This window comes from Phaethon aethereus (assembly GCF_964289735.1).
Source record: "Phaethon aethereus genome assembly, chromosome: 15".
Classification (NCBI taxonomy): domain Eukaryota; kingdom Metazoa; phylum Chordata; class Aves; order Phaethontiformes; family Phaethontidae; genus Phaethon; species Phaethon aethereus.
The window spans coordinates 4,627,245-4,650,444 of NC_138591.1; the positions used below are offsets into that span (position 1 = coordinate 4,627,245).

Genomic DNA, 23,200 nt, shown 5'->3' on the forward strand with positions numbered 1-23,200 from the left:
TCACATGAATCATGTTTTTCAGATCAGCATACTTTGCTACTTTTGCCTTCCACTCCTCCTCCTTCACGACAGAAGGACAGCCCCTAAATCATATGACTGGACACAAAAGATTGCACACTGCAAAACACTCCTATTTCCCACAGACCTGGGACAAACAGGTCAAGAGAGAACTCAAAGGCAACCAGAGAAGACTTGATGATCTTGAAGGTCCTTTCCAACCTAGTGATTCTGTGAAGAACCAAAATGAACCTTCTTCCCTCCTTCTCTACGGAGACATGGGTCCTTTTGCTCATTTTTGTAGCCCTCCTGGTAGCGTAAGTAAAATATTCTTTATTGGTTCTTTGCTCGTGCCATTTTCCTGCTCTTGCCCTTGTTCAGTTTCGTGCAACTGGTCTGCTGAAGAGCAAACGGGTAGGTGTGATTTCCAGATTTCCAGCCTCCAAGAAGGGTCTGGGAAGTAGCAGAGGGGTCCAAAGACCATACAGATGCGTGATCTTGCTCCAGGGTTTGGAGCGTTCCCCTGCACCGTTACAATCTCGCCGCTAAGCACCAAGGCAATAATCGAGTGATAATGGTGCTACGTGTGCGTTGCCAGCAGGGTGCCGGCTTCAGCGAGGGCCGTGAGCTCTTAGGGTGTTTTCCGCAGAAATACAGTCCGAGGAAGGCCGTGCCCCCGGCTGAGGCTGCCCTGTGGAGGGGAGCAGGCAGCAAGGGACCCTACCGCATAACCGGCAAAGGTGGAAAGAGCACGCGTAGGATCAGTAGCGCCCAGGTAAGATGCTCCGTGCGCAGTCGCCTGGACCGAGAGGGACGCTCTGCCGAAGTTCGATTTGCCACGCGGCCGGGGGACGGCGTCCCACGCCCGTCCCCACAGCCCACCCTTGCCAGGGGAAGAAACGACGCCCGGAGCAAGGTCAGGTCTCTGCTCCTGGCTTTCCAGACAAACCCCCTCAGGCAGAAGCGTACCCCGCCGCTTCAGAGGAGCCATGCGAGCGAGAAAACGCTCTCGCCTGTTTTGCTGACGCCGTTCGGTGCTGCAGCGTAGCCGGGCTGGCTGAAAACCAACCCCCTTCTGCTGGGACACGCGGCCCCTCGGCTGGCAGCCCCGGCCAGCAAGGCTGGACCGACAGACTCCGAGCGTTGACAAGCCCTTAGGCGGAGGCAGCACGTTGCTGGCCGTAAACCTTAATGATTAACGGGGCGCGCGCAAGCGCAATCCATTGGTCTGCCCCGGCGATGTTCCAACCGCGGCAGTTCAGTAAGCTCTGAAACTTGTAGCCTTGGTTTGGTGGTTGGTGTTTTTTTTTGGGTTTTTTTTTTTTTTTTTTTTTAACCCTTTCCTGTGATTTGGATGGCTCAAAAGCCTGTTTGGGGCAGACTCTTCAAACCCCACGCTCATTATGGACCCAAACCCTCATATTTCAGCAACTCTGTGGCCATCCAAGGCTGCTGGTTACCACACTCCCACCTGCTTGCAGCCGCTTGCAATTCTGTTGTGGCAAAAGGGATGAAGCCCAGATCTTTGTGCTCTGATACATGAGCTAAAATAGAAACTTCACTGCCCGTTAGCACAGGGAGGTTGCTCAGAAGCTTCTTGTCCATCTGGGGCAACACTCTTCCAGTTCACACATGAAGGAATATCAGGCATTTCTGGTTCATATCCATGGCGAGAAGTAGTAACGATTATTCTCTGCCGTCACACTGAGCGGTGCCTTCTCAGGCTGCAGAAAACTGTGTCACATTTTAGACATAAAAGCATTAGACTGCATTTTCCTGGCCACATTTCAAATGGATTAAGCCTAGCCTATGTTTCTATAATGCTTCTGGGCTTTGTAGCCAGCCCAGCCTGGCATTACCCGGTCCTCCTGCAGCCCCAGCTGCCCATAATCATTACAAATGGGAATCCACTAACATTTTATACCTAGTACTGAATTAACCTTTGACAGAAAAGGTTAAACATTGAAAACTGTGCTCTGTGAAACCTTTCTACAGCTGCAAACACCCCATTGTCTGCTCTGTGTGGGCCATAAGATGAGACCTGCTTTTGTGCTCTGGCAGAACCTGTGCTGATGGGACTGGTCTCATGTGGGGTCCCCCAGATTTAGAAAAGTATTAGTAATTCCAATGGAACCCCCCTAAACCTCAGCCTAGACTCTGGCTTTTCAGGAAAGCATCCCCAAGATGCTGCTGCCACGTGGCCCAAAGAGGATCTCCGATAACATCCCTCCTGCAATGAGCCGCTCACTTGGGAAGATGCAGCTAACTAAAAACAAATATTTTGAGGAGCTCTTTCAATACACCCAAAGACAAGCTTTAAAGGGCTGCAGCCCAGGCCCTTGTTGAGAAACAGAAGGCCCCGAGGTAGCAGTAATAACTTTACAGCTGCCAAAAAGGGTGCTTCAGAGGAAAGAAATCTGCAAAGCTGTCAATAGAACCTAAAGAGAAAACCATCAAGACAAGACGTCCTGATGTGCCACTGAACTAACGCCAAGCTAAGGGGAGGGAGAGCAATAAATGAAATTAAAGTGCAGCTTGACAAAAACCCTCTGTAGGACATCACTTCTGGCACTGCTTTGATTTCTCTTCAACAAAAACATGTAAGCTTGGTGTTCCTTCTTCCAGCTCCCTTTTCTGCTTCTCCTTTTGCTAGTGATGAGCTCCTCTTCTGACTTTTGCTAAAGGCTTTAAGGTCCTATATCCACTGGAACACCTATGCCTTTAGGAGACAGCTCTCTTTACACCAGAGCGATCTCTCTGAAGCTCTGTGCCGCAACAGTGAGCCTTGCCATGTTTATTAAGTAACCTTCACAGGGCAATTTTCTTTTGGGCTTCTTTTTTCAAGCTCCGAGACCAATCTCCTCTACTACTTAGAGCCAAGGGGACATTGCTGCAGTCTCCGGGTTTGGGACTGCTCTCAGCCCCAACGCCATGGTGTTGTAGCACTCGGTTGTCTTTTCTGTCCCACAGATATGGGACCTGGCCATTCGGTGTGTTCAAAAAGTTGGGTATTCCCGGGCCAAGACCTCTGCCTTTCTTTGGGACGTGCCTGGAATATCGCAAAGTAAGTGATTGAAGCCTTCCTGGCTCCAGAAATATCTGCCTTTGCTCATACAGCTGTAGCTAAACAGATACATGGCGATGATAAGTTATCTCCAAATGCCAAGCTCCGCTCTCACGCAGGCGTTGCGCAAAGGCCAGCGCGGGATGAGGGCTCGGTATCACAGACCACGGGGCCCTGCCTTCGCAGCATCTCCAAATGAGCACTCGTGGGTGGCCGATTTACAGCTGCCCTTTACTGGGGTCCCGGAAAACAGCTCATTCACAAGCATGATATACATTTACGCTGTTTTTCATGATGTTTTCGAAGAGAAGGAGAACTCAGAAGGCAGCTCTGAACATTAATTTACAGATATCCCTCCCGACCCACCATCTCCAACATCGTCCCCTCCGCTGCATCGTCTCAGAGTTCATTTTTAAATTGCTTTCCGCAGGGTATCTTGGAGTTTGACAATGAATGCTTCCAGAAATATGGGAAAGTCTGGGGGTGAGTATGAAGCACTGACCTCTTCTTAAGGTAAAAACAGAATCCATACAGAGGGAAGAAAAAATTCATTAGGAAAGCTCCCTTTTCTCTACCTGCAGTCCTGGTGGTCCCAGCAACGATAACGTGCTCGTGGTGGCTTACATTAAAGCCTGATGACTGCAGGGCTGTGCCACTGTCATGCTATATGGAAATTGCTTTGACCTATACTATGAAAGCCGATAATAAAAGGCCCTCACCTGCTCCTAACAGAATCGGCAACAAAACTGCTATTTACTCAAGGGGAAATCTGGAACCTGGAGGTCAGGTTCCTCTGGTTTACCAACAGCAGAGGAATGCGAGTTATTGCTGCTCTGCTCCGGACATCTCCCTATGGCTTTTATCGCTGCTGTTATAACTTGGGCTACAATCTTGCATGTTCTCTATAATGCATCCATTGCTGCCTATAGCAACTTTAAAAAATGGAGTCTGGAAAAAGAGATCTTTACATAAATGGGGAAAGTGCATAAATCCACTTAATCTCCATCTGTTCCAGGAAGGCATTCAGAACGGGCAGCTTAAAAAGACAAAAACAAGGATTGAGTTTCATCTCCAAGGATATTTCAATGCTGTCAGCCCAAGTCTCCAGACACCCAATTCAAGAGCCTGAAAGGGGTCAAACAAGTTTCCTTCTAAAACTGTAATGTGTTTAAGTGCCTGGAAAAACACAGACAGTCAGGGGGGAAAGTGAAGACACTTTCTTCATTTAGTACCTGCTCCTTTGAGGGACTGGGCCTTGCTCATTTCCCAGTGAATCTGGAAGGTGTTTAGCCCTCTTTATCATTTTCAAAAGCAGATGGGAGAAGGCCTGGGAGTCCTTTTCCATCTCTACTGTCTACATTTCTGTACTTAGGCATCTGCAGAACAGCAAGGCTAGTGATGGAGGAGCACTTGTCTAACACATTTTGTTCCATGGGAATCAGCCAAGCCTTGCACTTCAACTACCTGGGGTTGGTTAGCTGTCTCCTCTTCTCCTCCCACCAGGATTTACGATGGCAGGCAACCTGCGGTGGCTGTCATGGACCCCCAAATCATTAAATCTGTACTAGTTAAAGAATGTTACTCCACCTTTACCAACCGGAGGGTAAGAGCAGAAGCGTTGTGATGTACCACAGAGTCCAAAAAACAAAGTACAGGAGGAGACAAGCATGCCACGCATGTAGCAGGGCTCCCATAGGGGACGGGTGACTGCGCTATAGGGATTACTGTAAATGGCCACTGTATGTCACTGTTCCCCTGCCTTACAGCCTGGGGACTGCATACCCAGGCTGGCAGAGGAGGCTGCCTGCACATCAGGCAAATTCTGCTCTCACACACATATACACACACGTATATATATGTATCTACACGTGTGTGTGTATATATGGATGAATTTGAGTCTATGAGAGGATACAGGTGTCTGTAAGGGTCCAGCTAGCACGTGTGCCGCTGGCTGGGATGCAGGCTCCGGGCAGCACGGTTGGGTGTGGGTACACACATACATACGGGATACATACGGGTTCTGGGCTTGCCGGGTGACTTGTTCTGGGTGTGGATATGGCATGTCACAGCTGGTTTACTGCAGGAAAGGGGACTGTTTATGTATCTGTGTCTTGAGAGAGGCTGTTTGTAAGGCCTTAGCCTGCTGTCCCTGAAACAGCCTGGGCTGGCGCTTGCACGCTGCATTCCCACCCTTGCAAGGGAGCCCTGTTCTGGGGTCAGCACCTTGTCTTTTCCCCCTCTAGCATCTGGATCTGGCAGGGGTGCTGAAGAGCGCTGTCTCGTTAGCTGAAGACGAACATTGGAAAAGGATTCGTACTGTGCTCTCTCCAACCTTCACCAGTGGCAAACTAAAGGAGGTAAAACAGAGGAGCGGGTACAAACTACCTCAGAAAGTCAGTAGACAGCGATTCCAGGCTGAGGTTGTCACAGGGGTCCCATTTCTTTAGTCGGAGCCTGGCGACTAAGCTGACCTGTTTAATTTATGCCTAATTTAGAAACAAAAAAGGCTTAAAATAAAACCTTACCAGAAAGATCTTATTTGTAAGTATTCACGAAACTCCCTGTAGTCTTCATAAGCCTGTCTTAAAGAAGTAAAATGTACTAAAGTGACCATCTCTGGTTTGTGTTACAGATGTTCCCTATAATGAAGCACTATGGGGAAGTTTTGGTGAAAAATGTTCAAAAGCAAGTGGAAAAGGACAACGTTCTGTCTGTAAAGGAGTAAGTAGCTGCTAGGAGCAGCAGGCTAAGCAGCAAACCTCGTTAGCAAGCGCTGCGGTTCATTCGTTACTGGCAACGCAGATCGTTTTCTGGGTAAACCAGACCTCTGAAACGAGGAACGGCACTAACTGAAAGCCTGGCTGGAAATTTGAAAGGGAAAATTTAAGCTGGGATGTTAGCAAAACTTCCGAGAGGCAGAGAAGCCTTCTAAAGGGAACTGGGGGTAGGGGGGAAGCTCCAGCAGTGTTTTAAATCCACAGATCCAAGGATAACCCCAAATCCACCGGGAAAACCCAGTTTTGCCTGCATATACTCAGGATCTCTGTCCACCACCTTCTTATACCACAGGAAGGTGGGTTTGCTGGCCTCCCAGCCCCACACGCAGCACTGCGGGATGCTCGTCCATCACTTGCCCCCATTGCTGGAGGGACTGGGGCAGGGCGGGGGGAGGCTGTAGTGTCACCCTGGGTGTGTCACCCTCACCTGTGCCCTCCATAGGGGCTCTGAAACCTCTCCATTTCACCCCCAATTTCAAAGCAGAGATGCCGAAGGGGCAGCTGCACACCAGTAGTCACACACCAGCAAAACTCTCCCCTACCAGAAGCCCCATAAGGAGAGGGTTTTGAGTTTGTACCATTATAGGTACCTGTGCTGGGTTGAAGAGGATGATTTTCATGGCATCTTTGAAGCAGGGTGTGTTATCACCCCTCCCCAAGAAGCTAAAATGCTCAAGAACCTCATGCTGTCCTTGCACTAACCTGCTCATGTAGCTACATGCTGTTTGAAAATCCTCAGAAAACCTGTCTGATTTCAAAACCCATGCAGGCTTGAAACCAAAACTCTCTCAAAATCTATCCCTTTCACTGTAAGTGCTTCTCAGTTACCTTATATCCAATTTCCTTTTCAAAACCAAGGTAGGAGTTCTTGTGAGACTTTATATTTGTATGTCAGATAGGCATTAGGAAAAAAAATATATTCACTGGGTCCAAATATTTAACCACAGCTATCTTTTCCATCTTTTCTCAGCATCTTTGGAAGCTACAGCATGGATGTCGTCACCAGCACTTCATTTGGTGTGAACATCGACTCCATGAACAACCCCAAAGACCCCTTTGTCAGAGAGATGCAGAAGCTGGTCAAATTTGACTTTTTTGACCCACTCTTCATCTTGACATGTAAGTGACACTTTTTCTGAAAACTTCATTCAGGTATCGGAGTACTACAGAAGCGTGACTTTAGCAAGCATACCAGAGACTGGCGCATCCCATACATTAACCAATCAACTATTGCTTAGATAACTTCACTAGCTGGGATGGAAGTCCCGATGGCTCTTGTATCATCATTTCCTCACTGTTAGCTTCAGGCTAAAACTCTGGGAAGGAGGTGGGGAAAAAAAACTTCCTCTACCTTTGGCATCCACGATGCAAGAAACATATGAACATCCCAGCCAATATCCAAATAAGTCCTGGAAAAAAATTCTAGGGTTGAAAAGCAAGTTCAGCTGTGAGGCTTGAGGCAAGTGGTGCCATCTGAAATGCATTTTCTGGAAGGGAGTGCTGAGTGGGGACTGTAATTAGATGCAATTTCCTAGCAATACAATAGCTTACAGTGATGGAGATGGACCTTAAATCACTCACAACCTTAAATCAAGATTAAATACCTTGCTAAAACCTAGGAAAAGTTGTGATCTGCGCATAGTGGAGGTTCTGGTGCTGTAGATTTTAGGAATCTATGCACAAGCTCAAGATCCAGTCTCTGTAATGAAGGAAATGCTCCGAAGGGGATTTGAAAATATTTGCACGAGCATAGCAAGACAGTGAATAGCTCAACCTGAAAAAAGAATTCAGGATTTGCAATATTTCTCTTCTGAGCCACATTCCTGTCATAGTGCTGTACAATGCACAGAAGTAACCTGTCCCTGGAAAGTAGCGCCTCAGGAAAAGAAGGTGGCATATGCTCGAGTCATCTCTTAAAGCAAAGATTATACACAGCTCAGTTGTACCCAGTTGACAGGAAGGGAGAGAGTTGCGTCAAGACAAAGCATCCCAAGAAAGAGAAAGAGGAACAAAGGCAAAGCCTAGACTTTGCCTAGGTAAAGAACTCAAGAAAGGAAAAAATTTCGCAGTAACATTATTATTTCCTCAGTAATATCCATAGCTATCTTGTGAGGTGCAGTTTATTTACAGCGTGCGATTTAGTTCTCAATTTGTTTTTCAGTTGTGTGTCCATTCATTACCCCTCTTTTGGACAAGATGAATGTAAGCTTCTTCCCCAGTGATGCTGTAGATTTCTTCATGAGATCCATCTCCAAAATTAAACAGGATCGTGCAAAGGAGACTCACAAGGCAAGCAAGCATGAATTTGCTAACAGTTGTGGCAAAAAACACACTTAAGTGAAATATAATTAGGGTGATGATATCAAACATGAAGCCAAAGTACAATGACTCAACAAAACCCCGAGTCTAATTAAATGTAAACATGTGTTTTTAATACTGTCAGAAAATCCTCATCTGACCAATCCTGGCAGAGAAGCAAGCAGACTTTGTACACCCGTAATCTGAAGCTAAATCCAGATAACGGCTTGGTAGAATTCCATTAAGCTTGGGTTTGCAAAACTTGTGATAAGTGAACAAAGAGACTCCATGAAGAAGATTAGAGAGGATAAGAGGCAACAGAGTAAGCAGCACAAGAGCAGCAATACCACCTCTCAGGGTTGCGCCTTCCCCTCTCACTTTTCAAACGCTGAAGCTGCTTCCTGGCAAAATTCTCCATTTTAGAGTTTGGCTCCCTTTCCTGAAATTCATTCAAGACTGCTCTCCCACCCTGGCTTCATGGAAAGGACTGATAAGTTTCCAAAATAAAATGCAGGTGTTGCGTTTTATAACAAGGAAGTCATGTGCATTTCAGGGGTGCTTTCAGTTTAAACATTGTACTTAGGCTATGACATTTGCTTATCCGAGTCCCCCCGAGGGACTGTCACCAAAGAAACTCTTCTGCTTTTCTACTCAGGGCAGAGTAGACTTTCTGCAGCTCATGATTGAATCCCAGAACACAGCCAGTCATGACAGCAATGAAGCAAATCACTCATACAAAGGTAACAACATCCAAATATTCACCACAGCAACAGGGGCTGTGGGAGCAAGGAGAATATGGGGAGCTGTTTCCTGGAGAAAGGCTCAATGGGTCACCACCATCTCCACTGACCAGCTCTAGGCAGAAGTCTGTCTCTTGTTGCCAGCACTGGGGCTAAGGGGAATCTCTCAGGTCCTTTGCCAGGGACTAGGACTGCTGCGTCAATCATTACACCTGGGACATGATCTGGCTCCTCTATCAAATCACTCTCTCCAGACAGGTAGCAGAGTAGCTATAACCGTGTTATCAGAAAATAACCACTACAAACCTGCTTCAACCCCACCCGTTGCTGCCTGTTCCTTGCTGAGACCATCAGCCAACGCCAGTTTTGCTCATCTCCCCACATCCTCTCTCCTCACAGCCCTGACTGACACGGAGGTCCTGGTGCAAGCATTCATCTTTATTTTTGCTGGCTACGAGCCCACCAGCAACGTACTTTGTTACCTGGCGTATGAACTGGCCACGCATCCCGATGTGCAGCAAAAGCTGCTGGAGGAAATCGACACCGTTTTACCCAACAAGGTGGGGGGATGTAGAGTGACGGTGGAGACCCGCTGACCCTGCTGGCCTCCTTGTTTGGTCAAGACAATGAGAAATCTTTAGCTCCTAAAGACCCTCCTCCTGGGATCTTCCAACAGCTCTAAGACACACTGAGACAACTCAGCCCTGTGGCTATTTTTTTTTGGCAGCTGAAGCCTTCCAGGCCACTCCACTGCACAAACCCATTTGCCACAGTCTGCACCCATGCACGAGTGGATGGGGATTTCAAGGCATTTCCATCATTCAGGGATGGAAAATGAAGCCAATCATGCAATTTTTACCTTCAGTCTGAGTCATAGTTAGGGCAGTAGGGCTTGGGGATGCTCTGGTCTCAGCAGTCATTTTAGGACAATCTGATCCTTATGCCAACATACCTGGTCACCTGTCGTCCTACAGGTTCCTCTCACGTACGAAGCAATGATGCAATTGGAGTATCTTGACATGACAGTGAACGAAACCCTTCGGCTCTTTCCCCTTGGAGGACGGCTTGAGAGAACCTGCAAGAAAGACATAGAAATAAATGGAGTGACCATTCCCAAAGGAACCATTGTTATCATCCCAGCCTATACCCTGCACCGCAACCCTGAGTACTGGCCAAACCCAGACGAGTTCAGACCAGAAAGGTACAAAAAGCGTAACGAAAGGGAAGAAATATCATACTGCTTTTTCCTCACGTAGTAATTAGTTATTAATCTCTGATTAGCTTCCTAATGGTGTTCTTCCTGTCTTTTTGCAATTTCTCATTGGTATTGTTTGTAGGCTCATGGGAATGACATTTTAAGAAGAAAATGAGCTTTGCACTTAAAGCAGGGTTTCAAACAACATAATCTTATTGGGACAATAACGTTGATACCTCACATCATCTTGTACACAGTTTTTTAGCCTTGCTGACAGAGCGGGTAGTTGGTGAGTTTTTGCAACTGCTAGCCACCCTTCTGTATAATTTTCATTACTGGACCTGTTTCCTTCACACAGGCTTCGCTGCCAAATATACCAGAGTTGATCTTTCCAGAGTTGCCTTCCCTCCTTGTTTCCAAGGAAATGATAACTTTTCCCCAGTTGGTTATTTTTATAATTGGTATCTACCTCTCGTTCCCAGCAAGACTGAAGCCACAGGCCACTCCTAACCAAGACAACTCCTGGTTTCTCTCGCTAAATATAACAGATAGGGAGTATCAGTCACTTTGGGAGAGCATGTTACCTAGATTTTCACCTTGCTTCCAACTTCTACGAGTCTGGATGGACAGAATTAAAGTCAAACACTCAAGTGGGATCCCACCCTGTCCTGGATGAGGGCTCTAACACAGCACTCGATTGCTGGGACAGGCCGAGATACCTTAGCAAAAAACCGAACAAGTCTCTGTAGGACACCAGTAAGAGATCTCTGGTTAAGTAATACGTATATGTTGCTTGTTTCTTTTCTGCCTTAATTTCTTTTCCCCAACCATGTCATTACCCAGGTTCAGTAAGGAAGACAAAGAGGCCATAGACCCATACACATACCTGCCCTTTGGTGCTGGTCCCAGGAACTGCATTGGGATGCGGTTTGCTGTCCTGACTCTGAAAGTTGCCATCACCGTCCTATTGCAACATTTCACCTTCCAGACCTGCAAAGAAACTCAGGTGAGGGAGACGTTACGTTTTGAGAGTCACACGCGAAGAGCCGGGTGCCTTAGCGTCTCGCCGCGGGTGCTAACACCAGCTGCTTTGCGCTTTCAGAGGACGTGTGCTTTCAGGCACCACGGACCGAGTTGTGTCCAAACTGCGCCCAAGTTTCTTTCCTTTAATCTCTACTTATTTGTCTTTCTCCAAGCGCGTTTCTCCTCTTACTGTTGCAGATCCCTCTCAAGCTGAGTTCGCAGGGACTCTTAAGACCAGAGAAAGACATTATTCTGAAGTTAGTTCCCCGGACCAAGACCGCGCCTGCAGAGTCGTAAAACCCAGCCTCATCTGCAACAATTCCCCGGCATCTAACGAGTGCTGCGCTAACAAAGGGATCACGCATGTCAGGAAATCTCTCCTATACATACAGGCAGAGAAGAGCAGCTCTAGTTAATTCTGGAAGCAATTACTACATATTTACTAATAAACATAGCTGTCAGAAATGTAATGTGGATCACTGGGCAGTGACAATACACAGTCCCCTTTAAGTTTGATTGCAGAAAACAGAAATAAATCCAAATGAGAAGCTGATCATCCACGTACTTCTAAGGGGACTTCTCCATCTGGAGAGAAGGAATTACTGTGACATCCAAGAGAAACAAGGTGTGATGGAAATTCAAATCGCCAGACCTTGCTGGGCAGGGATGGGTGACGTTCTTCTTGGTGTATCGATGCTTGAAATTTCATGTGTTATAATGGAGACAACTGGTGTGAAACTACATCCTAGTTACCAAACCTCTCTTGTGCCTTGTGTTAATTAAACTAAAGTGTGTACAAATACTGTCATTAAAAATGTTTGAGAGCTGCTCTGTGTTGTGTATAGCAGCTGATCGCTTCCTATTTAAAAACCATATTCGGCCTCAACCCTCAAAATTATGCATGTACATCGCTTTCCACTTAATTTAATGAATCTGATCCTTCATTTAATGCGATCAAACCCTCCCATTTGTACAGTATTTTACAAACATTATAACTCCCACCTCTTAGTTTGATTAAGGGGTTGCCTTCAGTTCAGCACTGGCCAACCCTTTTCGACAGAGGACAGATTGCAGAGAGCAGCGGGAGCAGCTCGCAGGAGGTGGGGGACAGAACTGCAGGAAGGCCACTGCTCCTGGAGAGACTGTCTGGACAAAACTTGCAGCTGAGCCTTGCCTCCCAGAGCCATGGATGGGGTTTACACGTTGCCCACGGTGGGATGTTAGCCTGCTGCGAGCTGCTTTGCTCTTGAACTGCTCCAGAGCAGTCTATGGCTTGGGCCCTAATGGGTTCGTCCTGCCATCAGCAAGATGCTTTGACCGAAGGACTTATGCCATCCCTGACCATATAAACAGGTAATATAAAAAAAAAAAGCAGGTAGGAGGTTCTCCCAGATCCGAATCACAGAATCACTAAGGTTGGAAAAGACCTTCAAGATCGTCAAGTCCAACCATTAACCCAATGCCACCGTGCTCCCTAAACCATGTCCTGAAGTGCCACATCCACACATTTTTTAAACACTTCCAGAGATGGCAACTCCACCATCTCCCCGGGCAGCCTGTTCCAATGCCTGACCACCCTCTCAGTGAAGAAATTTTTCCTAATATCCAACCTAAACCTCCCCTGGCACAACTTGAGGCCATTTCCTCTCATCCTGTCACTAGTTAGTTGAATGTCACATGCCACTTAACCCCAGTATATTGTGCTGGTCCTGACACCTACAAACCAAGAAGGATGCTAGTAAAGTGGGAAAGGTTTTTAGAAGAGCTGCAAACCAGATCAAGTCACCCCTTAGCTTTGTCCTGGCATCCTTCACTCCAAGGCAATATTTTCTGAATCGTGATCTATAATTTTCTCCTGTGGCCACATGTTTTTCCCTTTGGTCTGGCAGACAAAACTGCAACATGACCCAAAAGCTACAGTCCAACATAGTACAAATTTATTCAAGAATTCATGTCCGTTCTTTAACAACAATGACAATTAAGGGGTTTGGGAGTGGTCAGCCAAAGGTGCAGTGGATTCCTGGTCACCAGAAATCCCCAAATCAAAGCTGTCTATTTTTCAAGAAGATACAGCAGCATTCACTGGGCTCTAATTCAAGAGTAAGCAGCTTGTGCTGTCCCAAAAGGCAGATAAAACAATTCTAGTGCTCCCTTCAGATTCATCATCTGTGAAAAATTGTTTGGATTTTGCTACATACACAGCAAGGCATGGTTAGCAGCGTTGCCAATAAGATCCTTCCTCGGTTTAAACTGTTGCTCATCTCCTACCAGGGGTTAAAAACCCATCAGTGGAAGAGCTGGACCTGTCTTACTGCTGTAATGCTGCAGCAGCTCTGATGGGGAGAGTGCAGTGTCCCTGCATGGACAGACTAGTTAAAAAATGCATTTTCCCATAGAAAAATAGCGCTAGGCAAAACTAACTTGGGATTCAAGGAAAGGGAAAGAATGGGGAAGCCATTATGAAAGCAGCAAGTCGCTTACATGCCAGACAGCTGCTTTGGAGTAAAGAAAAGTCATTTTGGTATCTCACGAACAAAATCCAGCACCTTCGCACGGCGCTCAGGGCCAGAAAGGGTTAATCCAGCAGCACCCCAAGACAGGCAGGTCCTGCCCAGCACATGGCATCTCCAGGAATGAAGTCATTAGTGTAACTGTACAGATCATTCTTCCAAATGTGAAAAATGTGACTAATTCTCCAGCTTCAGCCAATTATGACCTGCCAGGACTATCATAACAGCCCATAAATAATGTGTAACAAAATCATGGCAATGAGTCTTCTAGAAGAAAATTAGATCCTCTGTGTCTTAACTCCATAAAATTACTTTGCTTATAAGGGCTGCCTCCGTCATTCCCAGCACTTTCCAGCACTTCGCTGGCCATCCCTCAGAAATTGGTGTGACCTGGCCAGGAGTCTGCTGGTCCTGGGAGCTGTGCATTCATCAGATTTGCTTTCACTGGTTTGGCTGTTTCCTCTTTAAACCAGACCTATCACCGCTTAACTCCACTTTCGAATGTTTTCGCTGATAAAACGTATTGACTTTAGTCAGACCTTGCTGATTCCTTTAACTGTTTCAACACAACCTTGGCAGGCCTGAGTCATCGTATTGTCCCAAGATAGCTGGATCCTTGACACAGGAAAGAGCTTCCAAACACAGTACGAGGTAGAAGTTAATTCTGAGTACACTTCTGTTTCACTGCCTCCCCTAAATTCTCCCAATCCCTAAGATGGGAAAAAAAAAGTTATGATGAAAATCAATGTTACATCAGCGTTTTTAAAAAAATATGCTTTTCCCCAAAATTTTACAACAGTGTCTCATCAGAGAAGTTATTGTCAAATCACTCTGCAAGCATAACGGACTCACACCCTGGTAAAACACCGGCATCACTCGGGAAGGCTTCTATAGGTATGCAGAAATGTATTCCCCTTAATACAGAAAGGCTTGCTGGGAACCTTCCAAAGGAGATATATACCCCACAATATGAGAACTGTTGTTGCATCAGTCCTGATGAAAGACAAAGATGGTTATAAGTGGGGAGATTTGTTTTCGGTTTCTCGGTTAACTATAGCAGAGTAACCATCAATGTTACAGTAACTTGCCTAAATGATGTAATACTTCCAGCTGATCGCCAGGATCAAATGGATTTTATGAAAAACAGGTTTCCTGCGTATTTCATGTGCTTCACCAAGACAGTTATTAGGCGTTTCAATTCCAGGCTGGGCCCTGACAGATAGAAGAACGGTCTGGCTATCACCAAACTAAGTGTCCCTAAAGTATTGAAGTCTTTTGCAATTCTGCCTTGCCTTTAAAGTGAAAAATGAAACGTTTTCAGGCATATTTCACCTGAAAGGAAGAAATTTTTCCTTTTACCTTACCCTCTGCTGAGGCACAGTTTCTCTGTTGATGCTCTGGCATCAGAAGCTGCACAAACGAAAGAGCCAGCCTGCAGAATTTGTTTAGCTCTCAGTCCCTCCTTCCTCTCTCCACCTCCCTATTAGAAGTAACAAGCTGGCGTGGGGAATTACCAGGGTATGACAGATAGCTTGGAAACATGGAAAACCTGCAGCTGAATTTATGCACTGACATCACCTTTATCTGCTGTAATAGAGAGAATTAGGCACATTGAGTCACTCACCGTACAGATATGGAATTTTGAAAACCCTTACTGTTGCACAAATGTTGACAGGATATTTTATTTACTGCATCATTAAAGGTTAAAGAGACTCATTCTCCAGAGGATTCATTTTTTCAACCCTTAATATCAATTAAAGCTAATTTCAGCTCTACCCTAATGATTAACATAAAATATGGAAAAAGCTCTAACTGAGCATTTCTGTTCATTACTTCAATTCTCTTTTACTGCTAGGGCACTTTATAGGTACTGATGCTGCTTTATATCACCCATGACACAGTTAATTTTCCCCTCAGAGCTTTTTTTGCAACATCTTGAAGCGTTCAGTGACAAAGATGCACAAAATACCTTTGATGACATGTATCAAAGTTTTTCTTTAACCAGTTGATAATCAGTGATGTTCTCTATGGGCTTTCCTACATGGATGGGTATGATGTCTAGATACGAATTTATTTTGTTACACAGCCTACAGCTTCCGTATTATATGATGTGTAAGCGTACATTGATATATTTGCGCAGCCAGAAGTTTGCGAATGGGGTGGGGAGGACAATAGAACTGTTCAAGGGAAAATGAAAAACCTTGCCTGTCACTTATGAACCGAAGCCAGCCCAGTACAGCTGGATGCATTTACTCATGTTCGCTTGGCAAAATACTAGTTCTATCAACACACCATAGAGTGCCCAGAAAAACAAGTTATAGTCCATCCCCTGGACTACACCAGGGCTTTGTGCAGCCCAGCTGAGCAGGCACAGGTGCCACACCACCGCTCCCCCATCCCGGGGCTGTCCAGCTGGTTTTGCTCTGGCCTTGTAGGCAATAGGACTGGAAAAGACTTTTGGAAAATAGACCACACAGACCAACCGCCAGCATGGCGAGCAGAGTCTTGCTCTAACTTGCCCCATGCTTGTCTAACCTTTGCAGAACTTGTCTACTTGTATCCTAATTTTAGGGTATTTATTGTTAACGCACACTAATCTGGGATCGATCTGTATCCAAAGGTCACAGCAAAAGCCGGAGGGAAGGTGGGGAGCAATATAGATGCTCCTAAGGTCAGCTGCTGCCACTCAGGCTGCTCTCTGGTGGTAACCACACATCAATCAGCCCACCAGCAGCCTTAGCAACATCCATGGCAGTGAGCAGATGTCTTACACTCCCAATAATTATAACAGACTCCAGTAGAAATCAGCAGAGTGTAGAAGTGGGGGACATGCATTTGCAGATTCCCCTTGCCAAGAAATGAAGTGTTTCTATGCTGGCTCTTGTACTCTCATAGAATCTTTGGGTTGGGATGGACCTCTAAGGTCACCTAGTCCAACCCCCCTGCAATAAGCAGGGGCATCTTCAACTGGAGCAGGTTGCTCAGAGCCCCGTCCAACCTGAGCGGGGATGTTTCCAGGGATGGGGCATCTACCACCTCTCTGGGCAACCTGGGCCAGTGTTGCACTTCACTCGTGAAAAATGTCTTCCTTAATATCTAGTCTAAATCTACCCTCTTAGTTTAAAACCATTACCCCTTGTCCTATCGCTACAGGCCCTGCTAAAAAGTCTGTCCCCATCCTTCTTATCAGCCCCTTTAAGCCCTGGCAGCTGCAATATGGTCTCCTCCAGAGCCTTCTCTGCTCCAGGCTGAGCCCCCCCATCTCTCCCAGCCTGTCCTCCCAGCAGAGCTGTTCCAGCCCTCAGAGCGTTGCTGGGGCCTCCTCTGGCCCCGCTCCAACAGGTCCATGTCTCTCCTGTGCTGAGGGCTCATGTCCTGCCACATATAGTTCTGGCCCAGGACTCCATACTGAGCTACGTGCATCTTCCCAGACAGGTCACTGAACCCACCACCCTTGTTTTTCCTTTTCTTCTCAAGACTGAGGTGGCTTTCTGCTTCCCCCTCCTGAATTTCCATGTTTAGCTTTCAAATGACTGGAATTCATTTGGCTGGGAGTAAGTGAAACAGCTCTTTTAAGTGGAAGAGCTACCTAATAAAGTTTTAATGGAAGATATTATTTCTGTTCTTTACATCACATTAAAAGCCAGTCAGGAAATGAAAGCCCAGGAGGGTTAGGCATGTTGGAAACACTCAGCAAGATAGTCTTTTCTTCAGGGAGTTCACAGTCTAAATGTTACCCTAAGAAACAGAATGTGCAGCGAACACAGACAGCTTGTGCTATTACAGGCTTAGCAAGCATGTGTAGACATATATACACATATATGAGTGCATGTATACACGCACAAAGGGCAGGGGGGTATCTATTTTGTCTTTGGAGAGACTCTCCAATGCCAGGTCTGATGTCCACCTGGGGAGTGTCTGCAGTGAGAAACTTCATGCTAAACCACGACACATGGTCTAGGCACCAAGTTTCTCACTGCAGACACTCCCTGGGTGGTGAGAAGGTTTCTTAAATTCAGGTTGTGGGTTAGTGAAGAGCCCAAACTGACCAATTCTACTTAAGTCACACACACACACACACACACACAAAAGATGGCAGTGGTTTTGGTATTTAAATGTTGCTGGTAAAGAGCAGTTGTATACCTTGGTGGTACAGAGCAGGTAAATGCACTATGCCATGGTGTCCTGGTTTCAGCCAGGATAGAGCTGGTTTTCTTCACAGATACTCATAAATGGCTTTCACAGCTTTAAGTCTCCACATTTATCAGCGCTTAGGTTTATGTGGGGAATGTCATTGAGAAGTAAAATCATCCCCAGCATAAGTTCACTGTCTCTTTAATGTCCAATGCAAAAGGTCTTTTGCTACTATTTCTCTTACAAAGGTCTTGATCTGAACTGATGACAGGTGACAAAGATCCAGCCCGGGTAAATCAGTAACTTACCCTCAGCAAGTTTGCAGACAACACCAGCCTGTGCAGAAGCATCGATCTGCTTGAGGGCAGGAGGCCTCTGCAGAGGGATCTGGACACGCTGGACCAACAGGCCAAGGCCAATTGTATGAGGTTTAACAAGGCTAAGTGTCAGGTCCTGCACTTGGGTCACAACAACCCCATGCAATGCTACAGGCTTGGGGAGGAGTGGCTGGAGAGCTGCCTGGGCAAAAGGGACCTGGGGGTGCTGGTTGGCAGTCAGCTGAACATGAGCCGGCAGTGTGCCCAGGTGGCCAAGGCCAACAGCGTCCTGGCCTGTATCAGCAATGGTGTGGCCAGCAGGAGCCGGGCAGGGATCGTGCCCCTGTACTTGGCACTGGTGAGGCCGCACCTCGAATCCTGTGTTCAGTGTTGGGCCCCTCATGACAAGAAGGATGTTGAGGTGCTGGAGCGTGTCCAGAGAAGGGCAACGAAGCTGGGGAGGGGGCTGGAGCACAAGTCTTATGAGGAGCAGCTGAGGGAACTGGGATTGTTTAGCCTGGAGAAAAAGAAGGCTCAGAGGAGACCTTATTGCTTTCTACAACTACCTGAAAGGAGGTCGTATCAAGGTAGGTGTCAGTCTCCTCTCCCAGGTAACAAGTGATAGGACAAGAGGAAACGTCCTCAAGTTGCACCAGGGGAGGTTTAGGTTGGATACTAGGAAACATTTCTTCACCAAAAGGATTGTCAAACATTGGAACAGGCTGCCCAGGTTGGTGGTGGAGTCACCATTCCTGGAAGTATTTGAGACATGTAGACATGGTGCTTAAGGATGTGGTTTAGTGGTGGACTTGGCAGTGTTACTTTTAAGATCATAGAGTCCAACCATTAAAGTCTTTTCCTACCTAAATGATTCCATGATTCTATGATCACCACCCCAAGTCAAACACATGCAAAAGCTGGTTTAAGCTAGCAAAAGGCAAACTTCAAAATGCCAGAGCATAAACCTTCATAGGGACCCAGGAGGCCCTGAGGTGGAAGCAATCAAGTTTCTGCAACAAGACGACAGTGCTTTAAAAGATGGAAACCTGCAATGGTGCCCAACAAGAAGCCGTCACAGGGAAGCAGTCAGACCCACTGCTGTGCTAACCCAGCTCTAAGGGCAGCAAGAACAAGAGGAAATTAAAATGCATGCTCACAAAAGCCAGTGCACAACAACTTCTGGCACCGGTTTGGTTTGTTCCTTATAAAGCCACGTAGGCTTTGTGTTGGGTTTTCTGCCTTTTCTCTGCTTGCTGGCAGCGGCTCTAGAGAAGATCTTTGGCATTTTGCTATAAGTTTCAAATACTGGTTTCCTTTGCGGCACCTGCTCCTTTGCAAAATGATAGGAGCTACCTCCAGGCTCCCTCCCTGAATATATGCTGCAGCTGCACAGCTTATTATTTGCCACATTTACTTAACAGTCACCAAAATGCTTGGGGTTTAAACCTTGTTGTCTCTGCCCATCTCTGTATTGGCTCCTAGGTAGACTTTGAGACCCATCAGCCAGCTCTGCTGGGCTGTTCAGCCTCAGGGAAGACGGTCCCATTCTCTAATTCACCCCTGAAGCCACAAGCAAGGAAAATGAACTCATTGATCAGCCTCTCCTTTCCTCACTCCTCACATTCATAGCCGAGAGGAAAGCAATACAGGAAAGAACGTCAGGCCCAACGGCACTCTGCTGAACATGTGTCTGAGCGCAACCCACATGTGCCTGTGTCCCAGGGCAGTAATTGCCCAGGCAGACTAATCTCCAAAGTCCTAAGCTTTTCCTGACAAATAGCTGCTGAAATTGTTGTCCATTTGAGTATTCATCTTTCATTTGTAATTTCATTTTAAATCCATTTTTGCAGGGTTTGCTGGACTTCAACCAAAATTGCTTTCAGAAATATGGGAAATCTGAGGATGACTATTTTTCCTAGGCAAGCCTTATCTCACCGCAGCCTCTAAAGCACAGTCAACCACCTAAGTCAGAGGCTGTAAGCTCTGGGAAGGGTCCATCAGAAAAAGCAATCTTAAAAGCACGTTATGTACTTGCTAACCTGGCCCGCCAGGTGAGAATCCCAAGTAGTTCAAGACTAAAGGCTTCCACTGGGAAAAAAAAAAAATCAGTAATAAAAGAAAAATCTGGTTTTGGAATAAGTGGGATCTGAAAGAATTTAACACTCAGGTGGTTTCTCAGTTAAGGTTTTGTGGAAGAGGGTGTGCACAGCCAGTGCTGTGTCGAGACGCAGGGAAGAGGGACAGCAAGGCAGGGAGCAGCAGCTACGTTGGCTAGAAAGGATCTGCAGCTTCAAACACACTGCAAGCAGTAGGTGGGCTTTTTGAATAAGGAGAAAATTCATTAACATGATATCAAAGATCTCTGAATTTAACAAAATCCTTAAGTAAAAGATGCTAAACATTTCTTAGGCCTCCTGGATCTTTCCTTGAAGATCTACAAGGAAATGTGAAGGAACTGCTCCACTTTTAGTACCAGATGCTATCCTGTTATACATTCTTTTTTATAGACCACTTTCTATTTTTATTCCTGCTCTACCGTGGAAGTGTTTGCTAATAATGTATGATAGGATGCTTTGTCATGAAAAATCCTTGTATCATTTATCTGTTTCTGAAAAGAAATTCTCAGTACAAATCTAATAAGGAAAAAATCCTATTCTAGCTCCTGTTGGAGGAAAGGGATTGATTTATGGAGAGAGATGAAAAGCACTAAGTATGTATTGCTTGGCAAAATGAGGAATTGTAGAGAACTGTCTTTGTGCATTTGAAGGGTGTAAACATCAAAGACGCAGAGGAGCTATTTAGAGCATTAGGAGGAGGCACATCTAGGAGACAAGAGCTGAAATTAAATGAACATCGTTAACTTAAAAATCATACTTCTGCCTGCAAATCTATTTCCTGGTATTATTACTTGTAGCACTCTGAGTATAAATGAAGCTTATAGAAAAAAATCTAATCTATTTTTCATATCTGATCAGCAGACCTTACTATAAAGTTTATAAAGCCCAGATCCTGCAGCTATCCCTGAAAATTTGGGAGAAGAGCATCCTTTAAGTCTCCCCCTCCACCTTTCTGTTGCCAACGAGGGTTGATCACCACGGTGGGTTACTGCCCCTCCCGCCCCCACGCCTGTGCTGGCTCTTTGGGATCCGCCTCACTGAAGCTGCGTGGGTGCAACAGCTTTTCCTCCAGTGGGTGGGTAAATTCCCGGTCATCAATAACCCTTCTGAGGGACAATAGCATCCCTGCTCACGCCCCGCGGGAGACCCACGCGCGGTCCTACAGGGTGCCCAGGCTTGTCTGCCTAATTAATCTCAGTTAATTGCCCGCTGTCCTGAGCCAAAGCACCAAGGGGGAGGAAAAGCTCCCTAGGAAATAAGTATCCTGGCTCTCGCCACGGCGTCGGGCTACACTTCACAAAGCTGCTGAACGGTGCACAGCGGTCTCGAGGACAACGCTTCGCTCTCGGTGAAACCAGACTTCGGAGCTGCCGGGGCCCGTCCGCGGGAGCGGGACGGCCGCAGAGCCGCGCCGGGCTCCGTCCCGGCCGGGCCCTCGGTGGCCGCGGAAGCGCGGGGCGTGCCGGCGCCGCGGGGGCCGCACGTCCCTGGCCGTGTGCTCGGGCAGCCGGAGGCTTGCAGCCGAAGAATATCGCTTGGTTACACCCCCCCCACCTTCCCCGGGATAACAAGAGCTGACCCTCCCTGCGCCTTCGTTTCTCAAGAAGCATTTTACAGCTGACCGGTGCTGGCGCTGACAGGGGAGGACTCCCCCCTCTCAGCCTCCCCAGAGAAACCCTCAAATCCCTCCAGAGCTACAGGTTCCTTTCATGTTATTTTTTTTTCTCCCCAGAATTTTAGTCTAAGGGGAATACTGGACTCTGCTCTCGTATTAGCCGTGGAAAAGAAGTAGAGAAGAGGCTTTCTGTGCTCCCTTGCTACCTGCACCAGCAGGAGAAGAGGTAAAACCCAAGGGAAAAGAGGCAACTGAATCATTAAGTCAGAGCACAGAGGCCGTGCAGGCTGCGACTTTCCAAACGGCCTGATTCCTTCAGTCAGAAACCAATTAATCATTAAATATAGCATTTCATGTGTGTAAGTAAAAAGGAAGGAAAACGGCTGCAATAAGCTTCTGATAATAGCCAAGATTCACAACTAAATGGGTGATATTTCAACAGAAAACGTAAATTAACATAAAATAAATATGATGGTTGTGAATGACAAGCTCTGATTTATATTCCTGATGTTTCCAGCCCTAAAGAATCCTAAGAACATTGTGATGAAAGATGTTCAAAAGTAAATAGGAAAGGGTATAAGAGGGTAATTACACTGCGTCCCATGCCCCTGCCCAGGGGCACCAGGATCCCATGCTTGTTCACATCCAAAAACATCAGATTCTAGAAGAATTAAGTTTCCAGGCCAGACCTGTGGCTGAGGAAAGCTTATCTAAACCGCAGGCTGGCAGCTGTGGTGCTCAGGTACGGGGACACAGACGGTGGGACGGGACTGCCCTGCGCACCACCAGGAGCACCCCGCTGCCCCTCTGCGACCCTCACAGCAAGGTCACACTTACAGAGCACGAGTCACAAAACCACCTGTCTTAATCCTCGAGCAAAGCAAGGCCTTACCATGCTGGCGTTCAGTGGAAAGGCCACCTTCTTCAGGTGGATGATGGGGACCAGGCAGGTGTATGGCTGTGCTTGCACAAGGGACCTGCACTCCTCCAACTGAGGTCAGGGAGAGGACTACTGGTGCCAGGCTGAGCTTAAAAGGGCTCTGGGACCATGGGTGTGGGGTGGAGAGCCCAGGTGAGGCTGGTCAGGGTCGTTAAGACCTGTCAGCACCTGGGCAGGTTCATGTTCTGCACAAGGTTCTGAAACTCTGCCCATGCTGAGGATGTAGGAAATCATCTTCCATCCTCAGCAGGAAGAAATCTCTGCCTGACAATTTAGGACCTGTCTAGTTGAGCTTTAAATGTCCCCAAGCTTGGTGCATGGGTAGGAAGCAGAAGATTATAAAAGTCCATTTCAGGTCTTAAACACTAAATCTTTGTTGTCTTTTCTACCCTTTTTTCCCCAGTGTGTTTGGATCTGACAGTCTGGATGTTGCACTAGTACTTCAGAATGGGCACCGAGAAAATGGGCAACCC

At 46.7% G+C, this 23,200-nt stretch overlaps 1 protein-coding gene across 1 annotated transcript; it reads left to right on the forward strand.

The window, feature by feature from the left end:
• Positions 1-243: 243 nt before the first annotated feature.
• Positions 244-11,391, forward strand: LOC309410375 (cytochrome P450 3A29-like; the record flags this gene model as incomplete). Its single annotated transcript, XM_082006757.1, has 13 exons — positions 244-314; positions 2,968-3,061; positions 3,492-3,544; positions 4,565-4,664; positions 5,305-5,418; positions 5,694-5,782; positions 6,809-6,957; positions 8,000-8,127; positions 8,792-8,876; positions 9,276-9,436; positions 9,851-10,077; positions 10,915-11,077; positions 11,293-11,391. 13 exons carry the CDS (start codon positions 244-246, stop codon positions 11,389-11,391), a joined length of 1,533 nt encoding a protein of 510 aa, XP_081862883.1.
• Between the last annotated feature and the right edge of the window lie 11,809 nt (positions 11,392-23,200).